This window comes from Pyxicephalus adspersus, chromosome 2 (assembly GCF_032062135.1).
Source record: "Pyxicephalus adspersus chromosome 2, UCB_Pads_2.0, whole genome shotgun sequence".
NCBI lineage: Eukaryota > Metazoa > Chordata > Amphibia > Anura > Pyxicephalidae > Pyxicephalus > Pyxicephalus adspersus.
In genome coordinates, this window is record NC_092859.1 from 136,188,696 (window position 1) to 136,213,059 (window position 24,364).

At 38.2% G+C, this 24,364-nt stretch overlaps 1 protein-coding gene across 1 annotated transcript in view; it reads left to right on the top strand.

Annotated features, from left to right (window-relative positions):
* Window positions 1-22,290, top strand: part of LOC140324543 (stereocilin-like) — a 35,841-nt gene extending 13,551 nt beyond the window's left edge. Inside the window, exons 7-25 of the mRNA XM_072402533.1 lie at window positions 80-212; window positions 298-480; window positions 2,219-2,257; window positions 3,914-4,081; window positions 4,188-4,328; window positions 5,518-5,567; window positions 8,374-8,491; window positions 9,677-9,765; window positions 10,286-10,421; window positions 11,413-11,609; window positions 11,927-12,017; window positions 12,264-12,444; window positions 14,415-14,584; window positions 14,764-14,919; window positions 16,785-16,927; window positions 17,034-17,182; window positions 17,895-17,992; window positions 18,709-18,856; window positions 18,950-22,290. Coding sequence (XP_072258634.1) covers window positions 80-212; window positions 298-480; window positions 2,219-2,257; window positions 3,914-4,081; window positions 4,188-4,328; window positions 5,518-5,567; window positions 8,374-8,491; window positions 9,677-9,765; window positions 10,286-10,421; window positions 11,413-11,609; window positions 11,927-12,017; window positions 12,264-12,444; window positions 14,415-14,584; window positions 14,764-14,919; window positions 16,785-16,927; window positions 17,034-17,182; window positions 17,895-17,992; window positions 18,709-18,856; window positions 18,950-19,110 — 2,551 coding nt within the window. The 3' untranslated portion in view covers window positions 19,111-22,290. The remainder of the gene's footprint in view (window positions 1-79; window positions 213-297; window positions 481-2,218; window positions 2,258-3,913; window positions 4,082-4,187; window positions 4,329-5,517; window positions 5,568-8,373; window positions 8,492-9,676; window positions 9,766-10,285; window positions 10,422-11,412; window positions 11,610-11,926; window positions 12,018-12,263; window positions 12,445-14,414; window positions 14,585-14,763; window positions 14,920-16,784; window positions 16,928-17,033; window positions 17,183-17,894; window positions 17,993-18,708; window positions 18,857-18,949) is intronic.
* The last annotated feature ends 2,074 nt before the right edge of the window (window positions 22,291-24,364 follow it).

The window sequence follows — 24,364 nt, forward strand, 5'->3', positions numbered from 1 at the left end:
GTCATGTCATAACATGTCATATCATATCATAGTCATGTCATAACATGTCATATCATGTCATACCTATGTTTGTTTCTAGGATGGGTTACTGTGTATGTCAGGCTGATGTACAGGTCTTGGAACACTATCAGCAGAAGACAGATATTTTTATGGCACTGAAAAGAAACCTCTTTCAATGTGTAAAGTCCGGAGAACTGTTCCCTAATTCTCAGGTAAGCCTCTGGAAATCAGCACTGAGAAGGGGGAATACAGAATGGCAACTAAGTCCTATGACTGACATTTTTAATTTTCCTACAGATGCTCGATTTTCTAACTGCTGATCTGCACTGGCAGGACCCTCAAACGCTAAGCCCCCAGACAATCTCCAATCTCTCTACAGTAATACCAGCTCTTAGCTACACCTTTCTGCAGGCACTGACGCCAGAACAATTCCTTCCAGCCTTGGCTGATATAGGCTCAGCAAGACTGACACCTGTGCAGGTACTGCCATGGTAAATGTTTGTGCTTCTTCCATTAAGTCATATTACATGTGAAACTATGTTTTGTTTAAAGAGAACCTATTACACGTCACTCCGCATCAGACTGAAATAATATATAACTAGCTTTTACTTTTGAAATCATAAAAGTGTTTTGGTGGGAGCCATGTGGGACCTCTCTTTTCCATTCTTCCCCTTTGAAGGATTTTGAACATTGGTTGTCTACAAGGAATACTTGCTGTGGCTGTAAATGTATGTGTTTGGTATAGGTCCTATTTGGTATCCATTTATTGTTAGCTAAACTTTGCGATGTAATGCTTTAATAAATGGTGCTTCAAACTCCAGGAGTAAACAATTATCAACATTGTATGTTAACCAGAGATTAGTTTAAGAAAGCAATGGATACAAATGACCTTTTTAACATATGTAACTGTATTTGTACATATAATTTGTTATCTGTAAGTACAGCAATGTGAAGCAGCGGGCAGCCATATATACTCATTGCATTCTCATACTTTGCTTTCTTACAATGACTCATTACACACAAAGCACTATGGTGTGGCTGAAATCTTATCCTAAGTTGTTTAGCTGGGAGGAACAGCAAACTGTGATTACCTTCTCTGTTCTAATCTTTAAATATTTGTTTTAATTATTATATTTTATTGTGAGGAAATCCCAACCTGTAACCCCTTGGCATTGTGCTGTCCTCGGGGGGTCCCTTCAGACATTGTTCTCTGTTTTAGTGCTTCTTTAAGAATGTAAAGAATAATATTCTAAAAAAATAAATCCAATAAGTACCTAAATTTAATTATTACTTTACCCTATCCTTATATTTTTTTATCCGTTTTATTCTTTTTTTATGTTTTTATCCGTGGTTCAGCTAAAATCTAATAGGTACTGTATGGATCAAAATGTGGCACAGGGTGGTAATCATTATGATCTCCAGAAGTCTAATTTAAAGTGTCTCCTTTCTATGACTGATGAAGTGTGTTCCCATTTTCCTATAGTCCATAGACATGACCATTTGTTGTTGCACGCCTGTAGTTTCTAAATATTTCTGCTATTTTATCACTCACTGAATATTATGTAAGGCCCCGTGGTCAGGGACTGAAGTAGCGGTCCTGTACACCAAAAGTTGACCACCTCTGGAATAAAGTCTAATACACAGAAACAGTTCTGGAGGCAATTCTGCATTACTGTCTGCTCCAATCAACTTTACAATCAATAACTGCTCGATTTGAAGTCCAAAAATACAGGATACACTTGTACAGTATTCTCCTCTTCTAACCATGGGGTAGAGGTGTGGTGAACCACCAGACAGATGGGAAAGACTGAGTGAATCTTCTTGTGGCTGATCATACACACAATATGACTTGCCTACTTTTGCTCCAAATACCAACACGTCCAAAAACAAACCCAAATATTGTTCTTTTACAATCAGCCAGATACTTACTTTAGAATCACTTCAGATCACATAATATTATTGGGTTAGTAATAGGAATAGAAATTAAAATCGGTTCATGTATATTAGGCCAAGCATATAGAAATAAAGAAAGCCACAGCAACAATACATTATTAACACTTTTATTTTATGAATAGAATTATAGTTTTTGAGAAATGTTCATTGGAGAGTGTTGTTGAGTCAGGAGACTTTTTTTATAATGTTTATTTTACTCTCGCTTTAGCAATATTATTTGGGTATGATTTGTAATAAAAGCCTTGGTTTTGTAATTCTCTTTCAGGCTCGGGTGCTTGTTGAAAAGATCCTAAACATTGGAAATGTAAGTTTTAGACTTGTGTCCACTAGACTTACTAAAGCTACAATAATGCAATACAGAGAGCAGTAATGTTGCGCAGATACATTCGACTCAGATCAGTTTTTATCAATCCAAAGATATTTTTACAAGGCAATTGTAAATGCCCAAATTTAGCCTAAATAACTTTTTAAACAATTAACAATCGAAAATGTTTATTGCTACTGTCACAGTTTATTGCTGTCTGTGTTACTGTTGGAAAGTATTAATCTTAATAAATATATAATAATATATTAAATAAATAGAAAAAAATAATATAATAATACCACCTGTACTCCAAATATAGCCTTATTATTTCTGTTATAATTTGGTCAATATGTGCAGTGCAAGCTTCATAGAGAAAAAAAATGCCAATGCAATTGATAATGTTTTGATATCACAAAAAAGTACCGTATTTTCCAGCGTATAGGATGACTGGGCGTATAAGACGACCCCCAACTGATTGGTTGGAGTGGTCTGCCAATTAAATGGCAGACCACTCTAACCAAGCAGTTGGGGGTCGTGTTATACGCCCAGTATTGTACTGTTCCTTCTGCCTGTCAGAGCTCGCTATTACTAGTACTAGTAATTGGAGGAGGGATACAGGAGGAGGTGACAGCCTACACTGCCCCTCGCGCGCTCCACATTCCTCCTCTGCTGGAGAGCCAATCCAGACTCACGTTCTCCTCTGTGTGCAGCTTGCTTCCCCTTGCTTCATACTCCCCGCACAGAGCGGGGACTCGGCTGCACCGGACGTATGAAGCAAGGGGAAGGAAGCTGCAGGTAAGTACCCGGCGTATAAGACGACCCCCGACTTTGGCACAGATTTTTCGGGGTTAAAAAGTCGTCTTATACGCCGGAAAATACGGTAAGTACCTTGTGTTAAAAACTGCCCAAACAAATGCTACCTCCCACCATGTTTTTTGTAAATTCTTTTTATTAACAATACATCTCTACATACAAATTGAATTATAAAAAAACACACAAAAAAACAAACAAGAGAAAATAAATCCCTTCCCAAAAAATTATCTTTTTATGATAATAAAATCTTGGCATCAGTGCTTCTTTTCTTTTGTTTGTTGAGAATACCTTTGTATGTCCTTTGTAAGTCAGGGATTATAAGGACTGTTGATTTTGATAAGGTTAGAATACATCATTCAGTACCCAGGTCATTTACCTGAAGAAATATATATACGGATATCTTGGAATGATAAAATTATCTTGCATAATAATGGAGCCAAATCATTTACAATCTTTTACACAATTAAGACAGGAGATATCTCCAAGACTGTCGAAGATAGACTATCATAGGAGAACCTGAGTGATCCAGCAATTAAATGGATCCTGGTCCTGGATTGAAAACATGTGTCAACTAATAGCAAATGATTTTTAAGTAATCCATTTTAAATTAACTGAATCACCTATGATAGTCTATCTTCTCCAGTCTTGGAGAGCTTTAATATATCAGGCCCATTGCCTTTGCTTAATAGTGTAAACAAATAAAATGATTTTCCTAAATGTTAATATCTGATGGAAAATATAGTACCCTGTGATCCAACTGTCCTATTATTACAATAAAAAAGTGATTTGCAAGGGGGAATTTGTTTTAAGTGCTGGCAAGTCTGTTGTTTTTTTCCATATTAGATTTCAGATGAAATGCTACCAAACATCGGCTCCTTGGTCCTGGGGTTTAGCCCAATGTTTCTGCAAGAATTATCTGCCAAACAACTTATAAAGCTTCTTCCAGCTTTGACCAATCATTCCAGCTCACTGAGCTATGCTCAAACACTGGCTGTCATTAGAACATTGTGGGTATGTATATTCCTAGATTTCTACGGTCGTTTAAGCAATAAAAACTGGTATATGCATCTATTATATACTTGGTGACGATTATAAAGTTTTTTCATTTTGCTTGTAGACTTCATGGAATGTAACACACAGACTGCAAGAGCTGGGACCACTTTTAAACTCACTGCCATTAATTCATTTATGTACACGGAGCAACGAAATATTGTCCAACTTGAACAATTGGGGTGATGTAAAATGGAATCAGCAACAGGTAAACTACAACTATCTAGTAAACAAACCATTGATGAATATAAGATCATGTTGAAACATAACATGACATTTTTTTGTATTTATGCAATAGGCCAACTCTTCATTTTTCATTTCCAATTCCATATAGCTTTAGGAAGCATATGCTACCTTGCAACATCACCGTGTTCATGTGATATGTATATGCAAGACTATACTTAGCCTTCATTCTGCCACTGTCTTAGCTTAATGATAAGAACTTCCCTTTCTTAAGGCTAGGTACACACGTGCAATAATTGTCGTTAGAAAACAAATGACTGACAACAGATCAACGATTATTCATGACTGTTTTCTTTTTTTTTCCTTTACTATGTTCAAATATAATCTACTAATAATGTACACACTAGATACTATTGTTTGAACGATGCATCAAGGGACATGTAATGGAAAAAGTGTACCGTAGAACAATCAGCGAACACTGAATGACCGCACACTACACACAATAGATAGTAAACAACTGTCACCCAAACGGATCCTCCAGGCTGGTCTTTCATTTCCAGCGACATTCCTTGTTCATCAGTGTTGTTGGCCTGTCATTGTGCACTTTTTTTGTTAGCAATCAGTCGTTAATCGTTCCTGTCCAAGGACAATTATTGCATGTGTGTACGTAGCCTAAAGCCGATTCCAGGAATGCTTAAATAACCACCCTGTACCCCATTACCTCCTGGCTGCTGCAGACTCCGCCGCTGTGTGAACAGTTCTTTTCTCCAAAACACTCTGTGATGTTATCACAGGGACAGACACAGGAACAATAACCCCTGGATTGTGGGTGAGGTTGCTGAGGGTCCGTCCACAACCCAAAGTGTCCGAAAGAAGAGAAGATCGACAAGTATGGAGGGAGCGAAGGATTCATTTCTAAATCCCCTAAGCAAATGCAAGCATTTAACCTTTTCAGTGTGGAAATGGGGAGTACCACTTCCACTCTGGGTAGTTTGATGCAGCTCAGCTTTAGAGGTAGAGGTAATCTCAAAAGTAAAATGAAAAAAAGAAAAGGCTCTAACAAATTACACTTACTGTACATACAGAGGGATGCTGGTGCCAAGTGCCTTAGGCAGTGACCCATGGATGTCACATATCAGCCTTGTAATAAACTATGAAATAATGTATATAAACCACATTTGGCTCGTAAATTATTCGGTTTCTGTGTTTGACAGGCACTATTCCTGTTTCGAAAAGTAACCCAAACAATTCAAGTAGGAGTCAGGTAAGTCTATTTTTCTAATTCCAACTCCCCTGCACCCAATGTCTAAAGAACATTTTCAAATTTAACTTCATTTATTACATTGGGGAACAATTTTGAACACATTTTTTGTTGACTTCAATTTTTAGCTTATTTACACTAAAATAGGTATGCTGATTCTGAAAGTGCAGTTAGTATTCTTCTATCACGTCAGGTTTTTTTCTCTACTGCATATATGAATGTGACTGTAGCGTTGTATAGGCTATTCATTTACATACAAGTCAGTGTGGTCAGAGGTTGTGCACTGCTCTACTTAGATGATAAGCAAAATGTATTTTTCTACTTACACACATTATTCCTATCTATCAGAATATGTCTGGCTCTGCTGTTTCTCATCGTAAGTGCCTAAACAACCCTGATTCATTTAGTCATATCTGTGGCAGTTTCACTATTCCCAGTCAAAGGGCGAACATCAGCACATTTGTAGAGCAAGCCTATTTGGCATATTTCAAAGTTAAACTTGGTGATCAAGATAAGTTTTGGGCCCCTCATAAGGTGTGCAAACAGTGTGTCGAGGCTTTACGGATGTGGACAAAGGGAACACGTGATAAGATACCTTTTGGTATACCTATGGTTTGGCAAGAGCCAGGGGATCATTTCAGTGACTGTTACTTTTGAATAGCGAAAACTTCAGGATATAACAAGAAAAATAAATGTAAAATAGAGTATCCTAGTCTACCATCGGCTAAACGCCCAGTGGCTCATTCAGATGAAATCCCAGTGCCAGTTTTCAATACACTATCCTCTGAAGAGGACTCTGTTCGTAAGGGATTTGATCAGCATGAGTTGAGTGATTTGGCACGTGATTTCAGACTATCGAAGAAGGCTTCGGGACTCCTAGCATCAAGACTGCGTGAGACAAACTTACTTGAAAAAGGAACAAAGGTACTTTAGAACTGACAGTGACTTTGTGTATTGCCATAACATACCTGGTTTAATGGAGGAATTGGGAATTCCAATCCATAACTGAACTGAATGGCATCTGAATAGCTTAAAGCGGACCTTTAAGTGTGTCCTCCTTTACAATAGTAAATTATTTGGGTCAGTCCCAATTGGCCATTCAGTTTCTCTTTGTGAAGAATATGCAGACATAAAAAGAGTCATTGAGTTGTTGCAATATCACCAGCACAATTGAGTCATCTGTGTATGCTTTCTTCTTGGTCAGCAATGCGCATACACCAAGTATTCCTGTTATCTGTACATGTTGGACAGCAGAGCTTGTGAGAGGCATTGGGTGGAAAGGAATTGGCCTCCAAGATCTGCGCTAAAACCAGGTGATCCAAACATTCCACATGAGCCACTTATTGATAGAAAGAATATTATATTTCCGCCTCTGCACATGAAACTGGGTCTGATGAAGCTTTGCCAACTGAAGTAGAATGTTTCAAGTACCTCATTTTGCCATTTCCTAGTCTGTCATTTGAAAAAATAAAGGCCGGTGTGTTTGATGGTCCACAGATTCGGCAGCTCATTAAAGATGAACATTTCATCAGGACAATGTCAGAAGTCGAAAAGAACGCTTGGTTATCATTCAAAGCCATTTTCAGGGACTTTCTTGGAAACACAAGAGCAAATAATTATACAGAAATTGTCCAGAAATTCTTGGAGAGCTACAAAATGCTTGGTTGCAATATGAGCATCAAGGTGCATTTTCTGCATAGCCATCTTTCTAACTTCCTGGGAAACCTTGTTGCAGTCAGTGATGAGCAAGGTGAACGATTCCACCAAGATTTGAAGGTCATGGAAGGATGATATCAGGGTAGATGAGATGTACATATGATGGCTGACTGTTGGAGCATCCGGCGGGATTGTCCTAACACTGAAGACTCCAGGAAAAGCTATAAGCGTAAATTTTTACCTAATTAATTTTCAAATGTTTTACTGTAAAAAAAATGTCATAGAGTAACAAGAAGTCCTTTGTATGAACAAAAGAAATTTAAATAAACAGTACATTTAAGTTATAATTTCATTATTTTTTCATTGTATGTAAAATTTTTATGTTTTTTGACAAAAATGGAGGGTACCCTGTATCTTAAAAAACTGGATAGGATAGCAAAAACCTGGTGTCATTTCTGGATTCACCACCCAAAAAATAAGATAAAAACAAGTGTAAGATCTAACTCAACAAAAAATGTGTTACCCTGTGTTATTCATATAAAAAACATAATTGTAATATTTATTAAACCGTGTTACTATTATTTGGCTTTAAATGTTTGTGCACACTACCTTTCTTTACATTTTCACTGAATAGAGGGCAGGTTAAGATCCGCAGTGGGAGCAAGCAGTTCCGCACGGCTCCCAGACGCTTGCTCTGTAGTTCTAGTTCTGAAAGAACCTGCTGCACCCGTTTGCACATTTGGCAATAGGCAGCAGTGAGCAATTCTGATGTGCTTACTGCCTCCCAATGCATTCTCTATTGTACTGATTCAAGTAGACAGTTCATGTAGCGTCTTCCCCAAGGTAACAATTCACTTGTGTGAGGAAGTGGTAACTGCAATACAACCACACCGCCAGTCTGAACAAGTAAATGGGCTGCCCTAACACAACACATGTCAATGTGCACATCAAAGTGTGTGCTTCTTCAGAATCTCATTGGATGTGCTTCTTCAGAATCTCATTGGATAGCATGGTGTGAACAAGCTCTTAAACTGAACATGTGACTTTTTTCAAATTAGCGAATTGAGGGGTTTGCTTTCAGTTCAGTACTATAGATAGATTTCCATTTGTCTCTGTATTGGTCATATTTCTATGTTTTATCTTGTACTTGCAGGTCATCAATGAATACAGTCATTGGAAATACCTGTGATCTCCTGAAAAAAATTCTGCAAGATGATATACAAATTATGACGCAGTTATATGGCATTATTAATTCATTGCCCCGTCAGCTGGTAAGAACAAAGAATGCAGTACAAGCAGATGATTGAAAAAATATTAGTAGATTGCCAAAACAACCTAAAGTTTCACTCCAGAGACAATGACGATCCCCAACGTTGCAGGATTTAAATGCTCATTTTTTGGTAGCAGTAAAAAACTAGTTGCTTACACCATGGGCCTGATTTATTAAAGATCTCCAAGGCTGTAGAGAATACACTTTCATCAGTGAAGCTGGGTGATCCAGCACACCTGGAATGGATTTCTTCAAAATCTTTTGCTATTTGCTTGCAAATATTTTGAATCCTGGACCAGATCCATTCCAGGTTTGCTGAATCACCCAGCTTCACTGATGAAAGTATATCCTCTCCAGCCTTGAGAATTAGGCCCCATATCTCACTCCCTTAGCAGCCTGGGAGCAGGCACTGTCCTCTTTCCTTGCTCTTGGTTGTGGATGAGCCCTCAGCATCTTTCTTTACAATGTAGGATAACTACATTGTACGGGATGACCTCAGAGGTCTGTAACCAACAGAAAGAATGTAAGGAGAAAAGTCTCAGTTTCTTGAAAAGAAGGAAATCTACAGCTAAGCAATATGTTATTTAAACGTGGCCAAAAATTATGATTTAACTCTTGCAATTCATAGAAATCTCATTATCAGTTGGAGAAATTTCGAATTACTTTCTATTGTATCTTTGGTCGAGAATCTCCCCAGTGAGGATAAGGACAGCAAAAATAATTTGTACAAAGCTAAAAACAGAATAACCATTCATTCCTTTAAAATGATACGTAAAGAACTGTCAAAAAAATTAGCAGCCCTGGGTAACCATGTAATTATATTTCACCCACCTCTTAGATTGTAAGCTCTTCTGGCCAGGGTCCTTTCCCCCTCCTGTATCACTATCTGTATCTGTCTGTCATTTGCAGCCCCTATTTATTGTATAGCGCTGTGTAATATGTTGGCATTATATAAATCCTGTATAAGATAATAATAATTTATTATTATTATTATTATTATTAATAATAATAATAATAATATGTGGTTGCCTGGTGATGCTGTACCTGCATTTTTTCCATAATGTATTATACCAACATTTAGTTGGAATTGATGAACTTCACCTATTAGTCCTTAGTCTCTATGACGGAAAACATTTTACAAAACCTTTAATACCTGCATGCATGTTTGTAACTCCTATTTATCTAGATTCGCTGTGCACTTGATGAGATCAATACTCTTCCTCTTATTCTTTCGCTGCTGAACCACTTGAGTTCGCGGAACCTCCTTGAGATCCAGTAAGTCCAAATTTAAAATGTATATAAACCCTAAAATAAACTTTGCCTGTTCTCTCTGCTTTTAGTCTATTAAAAGCAGTCTGTTAAATCTGTATGAAAAGTGCAGAACATACCTGTTGATCATAGCAGAAATTCACAGCTGTCTTTTGTCTGACTGCACTGCAAGGATTGAGACAGCCTGGGGAGGGAAGGGCTGGAAGATTCTGGATGTCTTCCAGTCAAAAAATGGGGTGGGCAGCTTCTAATCACCGTGAGAAGCTCATAAAATCAGAGCAAGCGATTTTTAGTACAGGAGAGGTACAAATGTATACTTAGGCTTAATTTCAGCTTTAATATTTGAAATTCAGCACCCGAAAACTGGAGACATGTTTCTAGTGAAGACTACTCATATTACATATTTAATACAGTACTGATTTTTTTGCCCTGCAAGTGATTTGTAAAACTATAGAAATATTTCTGGTGTGCACAGTTCCAGATGTCTGTTGTCTTTTGTTCCAATCTGCTTAATTTTGTCTTTTAGCCCCGGTATGGTTTCTCTTCTTCCACTGAAGTCTTGTAGGAGTTTGATGAAAACACTGAAGTCAGAGGCCCAGTTTGTATCTGAATTACCCCAGCAGCGTCGTTTTGCCATACTTGATGCATTGTTACAATGCCTGGTGCGTGTTTAAACTTTACTGAAATAATAAATTTGGTAAAAAGTAAAGCAAAACCACAATCAGAATTCTTCAACAGTGACCTGCCACCTCCAATTAGAAGTCTTCTGTGACCTGTCAGCTCCTTAGACTTGCATTGGTGCCATATGCAAACTTTTAAACTTTTGAAAAAGGTTTTTACAAGCGGTTACAATACAGAAAAAGTGAAAAAACAAAAACTACCAAGATTTTGTAGCCACTTAGAAATGCCTACACAGGCATTTGCAGATGCCTGAAAAAGTCAAACAGTTACTGCCTGGTATTGCTCCTCTGCATCTGCTATTTGACAGTAGACACCAGGGGAAGCAGCTTTAATCTGTTCTATCTATGTATTAAAACTACTCTCCCATTACATATCCATTCTTTAACTTTAGTTTTAAAAAGAAACAATCACAATCTTATTATGATGGACCCAGCCTTCCCTTTACTCAGTGTCGGGAAAGGATCCTTTAGCATCCAAGATGAAAAGTGCAAAATGTGTCCCCCTCACCATGAGCCTGATTTATTGAAGTTCTCCAAGACTGGAGAGGATGCACCTTCATCAGTGAACCTGGGTGACCTAGCAAACCTGGAATGGATTTATTGTAATGTGCTATTTGTTAGCAAATGTTAGCAAACAATTGCTGGAGCAGATCCATTCCAGGTTTACTGTATTACCCAAGTTCACTAATAAAAGTGTATCCTCTCCAGTCCTGGAGAGCCTTAATAAATCAGGCCTCTTATACCAGCATAGGTTGCATGTCCTGGTCTTTTTGAACCCCTCTTCTGCTGAAACACACATGGGGGCCTGCTCTTTTGCCTACCCCTTGGCCTGACCTTGCCTCCCCTACATAGCACAGCTACAAGCCGCTTTCTCTCCACTACAATGAAGGAGCCAAGTGGTTGTATTTTCCCCACAGATTGAGCGTAAGTCCTCCTTACATTATGCTAATTGTTAGTCTCAACTCTCTTTCAGAGTTCAGCACGGACCATGTCCACAACAGAAAAATTTGTAGCTCTTGGGATCCTAACTCCATTTCTCCGAGGTTCAAGCTACCAGTTATTGTCTTATGCTATAATGAGGCAGAGTGTGGAACGTGTGACCGGTTACTGCTACCCACAGGAGACAAGACTGCTGCTTGGCCAACTTCTGCAAAGTGCAAAAGGGTTCAGGTTTGTAGTAGACAGATATAAAGTATTTTCTGAATTTCCGAAATATTGAAATGGCTTAATAAAATGAAAGGATGAGGGGTATGAATGCATTGTCAAGTTATTTATCGATATAACACATTAGTAATTCACAAAACATCCTTGGGGTACCATTTGGCTATGTTCAGACTGGCGATGAGGTTGTGGTGAGGTTAGTGCTTCCTCTGATTCTTTAGGAATAATTTAATTTGAAATGTATATTAGGCTGGCTTTTCCAAAATAATGATTGTGCTTACTGTACAATGGTGGCTGTTAGGTCCTATCATTTCTTTTGTATTCAGGTCCTCCACACTGTGGACCTCTTCATTACTAGAACGATTGGACAGACTGGTCCCTTTATTGCCAATTAGCACTCTGCAGTCTCTTAATACGGTAAGAGCATCATTTACTTTATGTATTTTGCTTCTCTTTTATTTGTACCATACCTAAACTGCATCTGCTGTGTGAATCCTTGGATCAGTTCTTTTTCTCATATATTACATCTAAATATTTCTACTTTGCTTTTCATTAAGCCCTGCACAAATGTTAGATAGATGTCTTTCATAATCCTTTTTCAGTGATAGGTCAAGTCTTCTCTGTGTGTAAAATGTGTCTGTATGTTCATATTTTACTATTTAGGAAGCACTCTCTAGTATATGGGCAATGCAGATCTTGTCTGAAGAGCGTAAATGGAGGGAGACTCCTTTGGGCGTTGCGTGTAGACAGTCAGAGAGTGCAGCAGAGTCTCTAGACAGCATGCAGAGACAGCGCACATTACTAAAACGCTCATCTTTAATCCGTTTACAGTTGAAGACTTCAGGTAAGAAGCTAAATTCAAAGACTTGTATACGGCTTTGTATTGTTTTCAAAGACGTCATAACAAAATTTAAGGAAGTTTAAAAGCTAACATTCTAAATTTCCCCAGGTATTAATATTATTAATTATTAATATTAATAAACATATAAAAATATTAAAAACAACTAACATATTACGCAGCGCTGTACATTAAATAGGGGCTGCAAATGACAGACGAATACAGAAAGTGATACAGAGAGGACCCTGCCCCGAAGCGCTTACAATCTAGTAGGTGGGGGAATTTCACACACAATAGGAGAGGAGATATGTAGTAGTGAGCGGTAGGGATGGTTTCAAAAGACAGAAGAAGATGAGTAGGCAAGTTTGAAAAAATGGGTTTTGAGCGCTCTTATAAATGAGCAGAAAGTAGGAGCAAGCCGAATAGGACGAGGAAGACCATTCCAGAGAATTGGGGCAGCTCTAGAAAAGTCTTGTATCCGTGCGTGTGATGAGGTTATGAGTGAGGAAGTCATTAGTAGGTCATTGGAGGAGCGGAGAGAGCGGCTAGTGATGTATTTTTTTACCAGGTCAGAAATGTAAGTGGGACAAGAACTGTGGAGGGATTTGAAGGCAAAGCACAGGAGCTTGAATTTGATTCTAAGGTGAAATGGAAGCCAATGGAGAGAACTACAAAAAGATGCAGCAGAAGAGGAGCAGTGGGAAGGATGGATGAGTCTGGCTGCAGCATTCATGATAGATTGTAGAGGAGAGAGTCGGGTTAGTGGAATACCAGAGAGGAGGATGTTACAGTAGTCCAGACGAGAGATGATAAGAGCATGTACAAGGAGTTTGGTGGTCTAAGGGGACAGGTAGGGGCAGATTTTAGGGATGTTGTGTAGATGAAAGTGACAAGACCTGGAAATGTTGACCATACTATCTCCCCCGTACACTGTGATACCCAGGACCAGATTTGACCGTGACTATGCCACATGGACACTTTGTATTGGCAGAGCTGTTTAGATTTCTAAATATAACCTAAGACATTGATGTCAGGTTGTGGAGCTTTGATGATAACTAAAATGTCAAATGCCTATTCTTCTAAACCAAAAAATTAAAATAATTTACTGTCTGTGATCAATTTACCCTAAAGAGGCATTCTCATTGCCTGGTGCTCAGCAAACTGAAGACAGCCAGAGAAACTGAAGAACCTGCAGAAGCTTTGCCTACTGCAGCAGTGAGATATCTCCGTGGTCATCCTACAGCACAATCGTCACATCCGCAGTGTCAGAAAGAATAATCATTTTATTGAAGACATTTTGTATTTGTCCTATGTTGCCTCATACAAAATATGACTGTAGAGGACCTGGTCCAATTTTATTAAGTGTATAAGAGTAATTTCATATTTGTGTTACCCTTTTGTTTTGTTACCTTTTAGTGCCTGCTCATACAGATGTCACCAGGCACCCAAATTCAATAGCCAGGTACCCAGGAGCAAGGCGGTTAGTTTAGGTATTTTCTGGGATTTAGCAAACATATGGAAAAACCATAGAAGCAGTTTTTTTAGCAGGAAGTCTAAACACATCATTTCTTTGTACTTCTTCCTCACAAAGGCCTTTCAAAAGTTTGAATACCATTTAGCAGGTATTGGGAAGCATTCTCATTCAGGTCTATTGAAGTAGTTAAGCAGCCTACCAACAATGATGCTGCATGTAGCATGGTAACACAACTTTAAAACTGAAATTTTACCACCCTGCAAACAAAACTTTTCAGTCACTTTCAATTATTTCAATGATAATGGGGACGTTTGTTGGTTTCTTCACATTTTTGAAGCAATAAAACTGTAGTAAAACCACTTGATTTAATTGCCAATCTAAACAAAACTGGAAGCTCTTTTGTTGACTGATATTCAGTAATTTGTGATTTCTTTTGATTTTATGTGGCTAAAAAGTTATAACTTTTTTCAAATTTTTTGTTATTTCATATATTATTATCCAGTGAGTGCTCCCGAGTGCAGCATGCTTCATGACAGTATTGTCTCTGCATGGGGTGTGCATCTGATTTTGGGAATGACGCCCACTGATTTTATGGACTGTCTGGAAATCATCGGTCAGGATCCTGATATCCCAACCAGCGAGCTGGGTCTTCTACTGAGCAGAGTATTGGAGGTAATAAATGAGGGTTTGCCAAATACTTCTTAAAGTCATTACAAAGAATAACGTGTAAACTGACTGTACAAAGCTTTCATATTTACTCTGACAATGAAGGGTGATTTCTTAGTGGTTGGGTTTCTGCACTTTTATTATATAATATATTTATTTAAAGTTCATTTTCCACATTCTTATAGATTGCAGGCCCTCCTTCTGAACTCCCCAGCCTTGTCCTTGTTCGGCTTGGCCGTTTGGCAACTCAGTTTAGTGAGAAGCAGTTAAAAGAGATTTCGCTGAATGACTGGCAAGTAATGAATGCTTTTGGAAAACAGAAAGAATGGACCACGAACCAGGTAACTCTATCCACAAGACATTACATACTTTTCTCTTGTGCTTTCTATGTCAAAAAGTACAAGGATCTTGTGAAGCTGCATGCCTTTCTATAAAGGATTCATACTATTGTATAAAAGTTCTCGGTTCAGTTTTACAAAAGTAGCCAAAGCTTGGAAAGGAATATATTATAATTTTTTAAATATGAAGTATTAGTATATATAGTACATGAAATAAGTGTTCATGAAAAATAAAATAAATCCCAAATTATGATTAAAATAAAGCTGCTGACACATGGTAAAACATATAACTATTAGTAAAGTACAAAAATATGTGTGACGTAAATACTGTGATAAAAAGTATGTAACAAAATTGTATGTAATGTTCACAAAAGGTCCAAACTCAATAAAATGTTTGAAATCAAACATCGCCATCACCGAACAAGTCACTTCAATGAATAACTGGTGCTCAAGGTATGCATGTAATTTAAAATCATAAAACTTAGCTGCGCGCCCCAGTTTTGTGAAGCTTAGTGTTCCAGTGTTATAAATCTCAGACTAGTAGCTGCTAGCTAGTGCACCATAGGGTTCCCTAAATGTAAATTATAATGGCTGCTCTAAATACCCAAACTTTTATTGGTTTCTCAGGGTGGACTTATTCCTTTTTGATCCTCAATACTAAGGTATGATAGGTATTTAGGTTATTTCAGCATTACAAAGTAGTAGTTTTATCACTTTCATTTTGTTGGAAAACAACATGGTATGTACTGGAGTTCCACATATTGGAGTCACTGACATGCAATGGATACAGCAGCCCACTGAATAATTTGTATATAACGTATATAAAATTGGTATACTGCCCAAAAAAGAGTTAGTAATTTCCTTCCATATGTTCTCCCCTATTGCTAGCCTGCACAAGATGCCAGTAAATATGGAAAAGAGGGTTTGAGCAGCCAATTGCCAAATCTAAATGCTGTTACTTAAAAAGTGTGCATAGCCATGTGAAGTTTTTTGCTTGCTAATACTGAACCACACAGAAATTATCACACCTAAAGCATTGGAACTCATATGTTAATATCCAGCATTTGTCTGTAATGGATAAAGCTGTCTTAGATTTCCTTTATATATGGTTTATATGGTAAATGACACCCTCTCTGCAGGGTGGAGATTTTGTGGGAACCCAAGTGCTGACTCTGAGAAATCTGGATATGTTTGTTTGGTAGCTCCTAGAGAGTAAATTCTGTTACAGACTTGGAGTATTTACACATGTAAAATAATTCTCGACTGATACGAGCCATCGGGCTCATCTTGGACAAGAATCTGACATGTGTAAAGAGGTCGTTCAACATCTTTCATGGTCCTGGTGGATCCATGAATGACAGAAGATGAACGACTGCAATGGAAATGATGGAGGAGCGCAGTGAGGTGTCGCTCGCCTGTTCTCCTCTCTCCATATTGCAGAACAACGCTGTATGCACAGCGCTCATTCATTCATCTTTTAGTCGTTTATCAATAGAAACAATAATGAAAGAGGGTGTGTACGTAGCCAAAGGCCAACATCAGATTGCTATAAAATAAAAAGTATTTATATTTCTTACCCAAGTCATAATGTAAAATGGAATCTGGGCCTATGGGATAGATTTTGGGGGAGGGCAGGGATAGTAAATCCTGCACATGTACTCTCCTGTTATAAGAACTTATCAATTTTCAGATTCTCCATGAAAATAAAAACTTCTCCTTAGAAATAAAAATAAAGAAAAGTGTCATTGCTGGTTTTGTCTGATGTTGACTTTGGGGATTAATATTCTGATCATGCAAAGTAAAGCGTTCTAATAATATGTAACATACATACATTTGCTCCACTTTAACCATTATATTGGTCCCTGCAGCTGACGATTTTAGCAACAGGATATATGAACTCCAATAGTCTCATTGCTCAGACTCTGGACTCTTTACAACTGGCCACTCTTGGGTATGCAGTATGTGGGCTACCAGAGGAAGATATGCGGCAGATAAATGCAAATGAATTCTGGTGAGTGAATTGTTACATTAGAATGATTCTGTCCAATGTAGCTATGCACGTAAAGTGAAATGTAAAATGATATGATTATGTTGTATGCTGTTATCTGTTCTTTTAGTTTGGCAGTCATGTACCTGGGCCAACTTGCTTTGCGATGCACTGAGCACCAACTATCTGCTCTTAAACAGCTCTGTGCCAACAGTGGTATGTTTGGACCAGTTAGTGGATGGACAGAGGAGGTCTTTAGGGAGATTGGATCTGTGGCTGGTGAGTTCAGATCACTCATTGATGATAAAACTTACTGCACATCAAATAAATAAGTTGATGAGAGCTATTTATGTAAATATTTATATTTATTTTACATAATTCCTTGTTAACTTGCTTTAAAATTGCATATTTATGCCTTATTTATATATCAGAAGATTGTCAATCTTTGTCCTCTACTATTATCATGTAAGAATAATATTTTATTGCTTGGCCTGAATATATATAAATATCCTAAATATCCTAAGACATTTCATTCAAGCACATGACATGTTGGATGACATGAAGCCCTTACACTCTCCTTGCAAATCCACCCACAGCCACATAAACAGCACAAAAGCATATTGAACTTTTTATATTTTCATCTTCAGCAGAGTAATTCTTTGTTTTGGTGAAGAGAGAGAGAAGGGTTTGCACCAATGTTGGTAACGTTTTTACTGATACAAATAAATGCATATTATATGAATGATGAAAAAATGAGAAGATTGAGTATTAGGCTATTTTTTAGAGCTAGTAAGTTGAATTAAGTGTTAACGTTTGGGTTACATTTTGGTTAAAATGGAACTATTGGGTAAAATAAAGAATAACGTATATGATGCAGTCTGTCACTAGCAATAACACTACAGTTTGTATTTTCCTGAATTCACCTGACCTTCCATCATTGTAGTACTACTATAGCCTTACACTTTATGTCCTGGATGTTTTTTGCTGACAGCTGGCCTGGACGATATGGAACTCTCTGCCTTGGTTCTGGAGCAGATTCATGGTCTGACACCTCTTGCTGTATCCCTCATCCAACCTACAAAGTTTGCAGTAAGTACAGATATGTGTGTTTTTAATCATGCCATGCCTTATTATGTATAGTTCTCATAAGTAAATTATTATACATGAAGCTTATGCACAGTGTGTCTAGCTGTCACCATAGAGCCTGCCAGTTACAGCATTTATTGTCTCAGACTGTCTTGCAATTAGCACAACCTTGTCAGTCTGCAATATGTCGGTCTATTGGCTCTATCAGGCAGTCCAATTGCCAACTGAAACTTTCACGGCAAGCAGAAATGGCTTCCGCTATTTGCAATGCTGTTGCATATTTTATGCATTTTATTTACCAGTAAAGCCCTTCTTGTGTAGGGATCTAAAATCCAATGACTTCTGCTAGATGCTGCCATCTTGGATATGTTGTCAGCAGTACCAGCAGACTTCAGACTGTCATTCACATTGCACTAAATAGTATTCCTCATTTGTTTCCCCATGTGCTACATAAAGTGGTTATGGAAAGAAAAAAAAACACTGCATGTAAACATTTAAAATACTTTATTTTCTTTGCTTTCACCAAAATGTTTTAAATCTCTTTAAAACAGAAAACTGTCTCTATACACAGAAAATTATGTCAAGAGAGTGAGAAACCTGCCTTTATATTGTATTAAAATGAATATGAAATATCTTTGTTTGCAATAAGTAAAGTTTGCATTGGCCAATAGGATGTCATAGGAAAATTGTTCTACTTTTTCTCCATTTCACAAATCCAGGTAGCGTTCTCAGTCCAGCAGCTGAAGATGTTCTCCTGGTTGCAAGCCAAGGCAGTAACTGATCAGCAGAGAAAACTACTAGACATGGAACAGCTAAAAGCTCTTACCCTGGCCCTCAATGAAGACAGTGGGAATCAGACATACAAAGGTATACATGGGGCTGGGAGGCTGATATAAATTATAGGAGAATCCTACTATCTGTGTAGCCTGACTCAAAATTGTCTTTTTTTTCTGATTCCAGCAGGAAAATCCCACGCCAGTCACTGCTCACTGTGTGCTTTGCTCCATCTGTGCGTTCTGATCCCAGCTCTTCATATATATAACTTGCTGAGACCCATCACTGTCCACGTTCTGACACATTCAGTGGAGTCAGACACTATTGGTGTCTATCATATAAATTAGATTAAAATATCCAGCATCAGGCTTTAAATAGGTTCATGATGTCAGAATGTTGTCCTTGCTGATTTCTGCACTGTATACAGTAAATATTAGATGGTGTTTGGTATTACTAGAAGTAAAAATGTATTTTGAAAATATTTCATTATTATACATCACCATATTTTTTATAATGTGGCTAAACCTTGTAGGAGGTGAAATGCTTTGATTATAATACATTCTCTAAAAATGGCTCTGATTCATTAAAGCTCTCCAAGCCTAGAAAGGATACACTTCTATCAGTGAAACTGGGTGATCCAGCAAACTAGTCCAGGATTCAAAACATTTGCAAGCAAAAAGCAATTAACTTTGAAGAAATCCATTCCAAGTTTGCTGGATTGCCAAACCTTGCACAGCAAAACAGGGATCATCTTTGGGTTTTTAAAGCAAGCAAAAATTAAAGGGTCCCCAATGAACCAGGTCAGAGGAGAGGTGAAAAATGATGTATTGTGTCTTCACATCGGGAACTGGGCAATATTTTTTTCTGAGGCTCAAAATATGGAATTTTCTCATGAATTACCTCCTGATTTTACACAAGTACATCAATGTAATCAGTTCTTCATTAGTTCAGTTCAATGCGCTGGGTACATACAGTACATACAACACATTCAGAGCTTGGTGTAGATTTATACATTATTAGCTTCCATGTTTCCGGGAAGACTTTTTCAAATCAGGTGAAGCACAAAAATTTACTTACTGTGACTTTTTGATAATACTGATGTAAAGTTTCTCTTTTGACTGTTTTAAAAACACATCTGGTATCAACCCATTTTAAAATGGAAGATGCGGCTGTCTTGAAACTATTCGAGGGTACAAGATGCCTATGCAATATGCAGATTAAGGATTTACCCCATTTCTATCCTCTAGCACAGAGGTGTCAAACTCTGGCCCCCAACGTCTTTTTTTTGGGCCCGCAACAGAATCCTAAATATGAATTGCAGCTGGCCCACCGCTGCAGTGAAATAGCACCGCTAATACAATTCCCAGCATCACTCGCGTCTATAGACCAGCGGCCTCTCTGCCTATGCGTGGCCCCGCATTGGACTGTTTTATAGACGCAGGGAATTGTAGCAGCAGTGCCATTTCAGTAAAGAGGGAGTTCCAGCCACTCATAACATTAAGCCCCACATTGGACTATTTTCTTGACGCCGGATATTGTAGTAGCGGTGCTATTTCAGATTCAAGTTTGGCCTGCGACTTTGTCTAAGTTTTTAATTTTGGCCCACTGTGTATTTGAGTTTGACACCTCTAATCTAGCAGGCGAAAAGGTAGGCAAACAGCCTATTTACTACCTCTCTGGGAGGTACATATCTATATCTGTCTGTCTATTTATATATGAATAGATATCTGTACATATCTGTAAATCTCTGCTTTTTCTACCAACACAACGATCGTTTAAACAATCGTATCTAGCATGTGTACATTATTTGTGGATTATATTTGAACGATCGTATCGTTACAGCATGTACAGAATCGTGCACTATACAATCGTTCAAAATATTCGTGTATAATCGTTGATCTGTCATCAATCGTTTTGCAACAACAATTATTGCACGTGTGTAGGTAGCCTTACTCACCAGGTAATGGTGGGATAAATCCTGGGACCAGGACACCATTGCATGTCCTACAGGGGAAAACAGAGGGTTGCTTCTGGAAGACCTCTGCCTGTCTGCATAACATGCTTTTTTGATATGAAAACAGCTGTTAGAGTGATCACCAACAGCCCAAAAGTTCAAACATACAATCACAGAGGGGAGAGACAGATCCCTGGACTACTACATTGTACTCCCACCACAGCATGTCCATCAGAGGTAAATGACGGGCTGCCTTCTTCTCAAACCAGGGCACCACCAGCTTGTATGTGCTCTACAAACAGACTCACAGGCTGATCTGATCTAAAAAACAGAGCTGTCACAGGAAAATTCTGCCATGGTGGGGAATTGTATGTGCTTGGTGACTAAAAGGATCTTGATTATTCAGCAGGTCACCCAGCCAGTTGTTATAACAAATCCACCGACCTGCTTAGAGACGGCAAAGATAGCACTTTTGCAGTCAAACCTGATGTGGTGAGAAATTGCATGCAATTGGTTGCAGGACTGGAAACATGTCAATGATATATATTATCCAGCATGTCAGCCGAACAGGTATTGATTAAAGAAGCCCACTGATTTGAGAATTTAAAAATCTGTCTAGCACAAAAAATGAACAGCATCCCCAGATTAGGTCCTATCTTCTTTACACTAAGCAAAAACGGCTTAAGCTTCAATCAGACGGGGTGTACCTAGTGCAGATAGTAGTATAACCCATCTCTCAAGAGCTAAAGGTCTCAACCGTCCTTCAATGAATGGGGGAGAACGATCAGTGCTGGCAAGCTCTACCAAATGTTTCTGGCTCCAAAAGGCTATAGCTCGACTTACTCCCAGCAACGTCTGGAGGAACCCTGCGATTTCATGAAACCTAAAGAACAGCTTGATTAGGTCCTGTAAGCTAAGTAGATGTAATATATAACGGTATAATATTTAGTTTGCTGAAGCACTTTGTGTTTTTTTTTAAACATTTTTGACAACTTTTATTTATTATTTTATGCATTTTTAAGCAGCTATTTTTCTCCACATTTGACAGTGTGGCAATGCAATCGCAAAAGTAGAAGACAGTTGTCACCCCATAGCAGGAAGTATAATCTTTATGGTGTTATCATCAAGCAAAATATTATTGAAAATAGCAGATATAATAAATCAGTCATAGATTTTGAACATGCAGTAAAACACAACACATGCAACATGTGGAAACATCTGCAATTGATTTAGAAAGGCACAGCAATGCAATGTACAGCAATGGGCAAAGCACAATGTACCACAATTGGGGTATGAATTGAGGAACAATAAAAAGGTGTACGTTTTTGTGCATTAAGGCTAACTCATTCCCAATAAATGAATAGGCACTAACACAAGGAATAATATGAAAGGGTCCTTACATTCCTTTTCAGTCCTAAAAAATAGGACTGCAGGTAAATCCGTTTATGGTAAAATACTGGGTCCAGGTATAAGAACTTAGGTTCATTTAGAAGTAATATGGAAATGAAATATGGCAAAATAAAATGATGTTAAAAGAAAAATTATATAAAAATGTAAAAACGTATTACTTAAGCTTGTATAAAATGTTTGTAAATTATTAAAAAAATCAATAAATAATTTTATTATTATGGATCAAATTGTCAAGAAGTCACGTGTCAAAGTACATTTGTAATTTCATAGCTCACTTGCAGCTCTTCTACTACTGCTAGACCTTAACATTTTAGGTGCCAAAAATACAGGGTTTGCAGATCAGTTAAAGTAAACTTGTTTCCATTGTTTGCTGTGGTTCCTCCTGTCATAAATAAAGAAATATATCAGTCAGTAGGAGGAACCACAGTGTGCAGTGGGGGACTATGTATTTTACAAAACTTGAAATGTTTGATAACAATGGCCAAAGTAGTAGTGATCCCCCTTTCCTTCAGTATGGTGCTCTATATAAATAGCAGAAATGCCTTCTTTTTATGGGGATCTGTAAATGTAATATGGTTGCCTCCCTTCCCTTGTTGTCAGCGCTCTTTATACAGTATATAGCAGGACTGTGGAGTCAGAAGCAATCCTGGAGTTGGCAAAAAAATGTACCAACTATAAATACATTTTAATTGTAATTAAATAATGCAAAATGTTAAAATGTTCCATTTCACAGAGTATTCATCTGCTGTAGCATTCAAGCCCGGTGAGTAGCTGTTTCAAAAGTGTGAAGTCCAGCTGAGCTATTATTTAATCTGAAATTTCTACATCATTTTCATGGGTCAATGGGTCTGATATATTAAAGCCCTCTGAGACTGGGGAGGGTACACTTTCATCAGTAAAGCTGGGTGATCCAGCAAACTTGGAATAGATCGGGTCCAGGATTTAAAACACTTGCTATCAAATGACTTTGAAGAAATCCATTCCAAGTTTGCTGGATTACCCAGCTTCATGTCTCTAGGGACAATTGTCATAGGGTGTTGCTCATTCTCCTGTATATGTAGTAGTGACACCCTCCATCCATGCCATGGTGTCCTGTATATGTAGTAGTGACACCCTCCACCCATGCCATAGTGTCCTGTATATGTAGTACTGACACCCGCCACCCATGCCATAGTGTCCTGTATGTGTAGTAGTGACACCCTCCATCCATGCCATGGTGTCCTGTATGTGTAGTAGTGACACCCTCCATCCATGCCATAGTGTCCTGTATATGTAGTAGTGACACCCTCCACCCATGCCATAGTGTCCTGTATATGTAGTAGTGACACCCTCCATCCATGCCATGGTGTCCTGTATATGTAGTAGTGACACCCTCCACACCCTCCACCCATGCCATGGTGTCCTGTATGTGTAGTAGTGACACCCGCCACCCATGCCATAGTGTCCTGTATGTGTAGTAGTGACACCCTCCATCCATGCCATGGTGCACAGTATAAGTAGTAGTGATACCCCATAGTTAGTAATGGGAATATAGAAATAATTGCTAATCGTGTCTTCTCGCATGGTGAAACTTGTCCATACTAAAACTGGACCTGGCCATCTCCACCAATCTCCTGCAATCCCACTATCGTTCACCCTTTCATAGAACTCCCACAGATCACATTCTAGCTGGCCTCAGATACCATTACTCCATCCATGCCCAGCTACCCAAGCTCCCAGGCAATCCTATATTGGCAGGACTCAGATCTGTCCATGTGCAGTGTGTAAATAATTCCATTCTGATATTTCTCTGTAGGTTCTAGGGAAGGTCAGACTAAAGAAATGATGACACACAAGCTATGATTTATAATATTTATAATATATTAAGAATAAATTGATACAAATGGAAGGGAATAAACAACAATAATCAACAATACAGCAATAGAACCAACCAATATTAGTTCCACAATTATTATACAGAAAGGACAGAATTTCCACAATCTAATACTGGACCACACAAATATATATTTGCATGATGGGTGATGTGGGTATCCCAGGAGGCTCTGTGCTCCTTTTTGTGATTGGCTCAATGATGTCTTATTTCTGGAATTTACTGCACCAAGTATTGGCCATGCTCCAAGAGAATTTACTAGAAGCCCCCAGAAACTCCTCAAGAAGTCTTATCTCCCTTGGCCAGACTGTCCACTCTCTTTGTTGTGTAAAAAATCTAATTAACATGACACTGACATGATTACCCG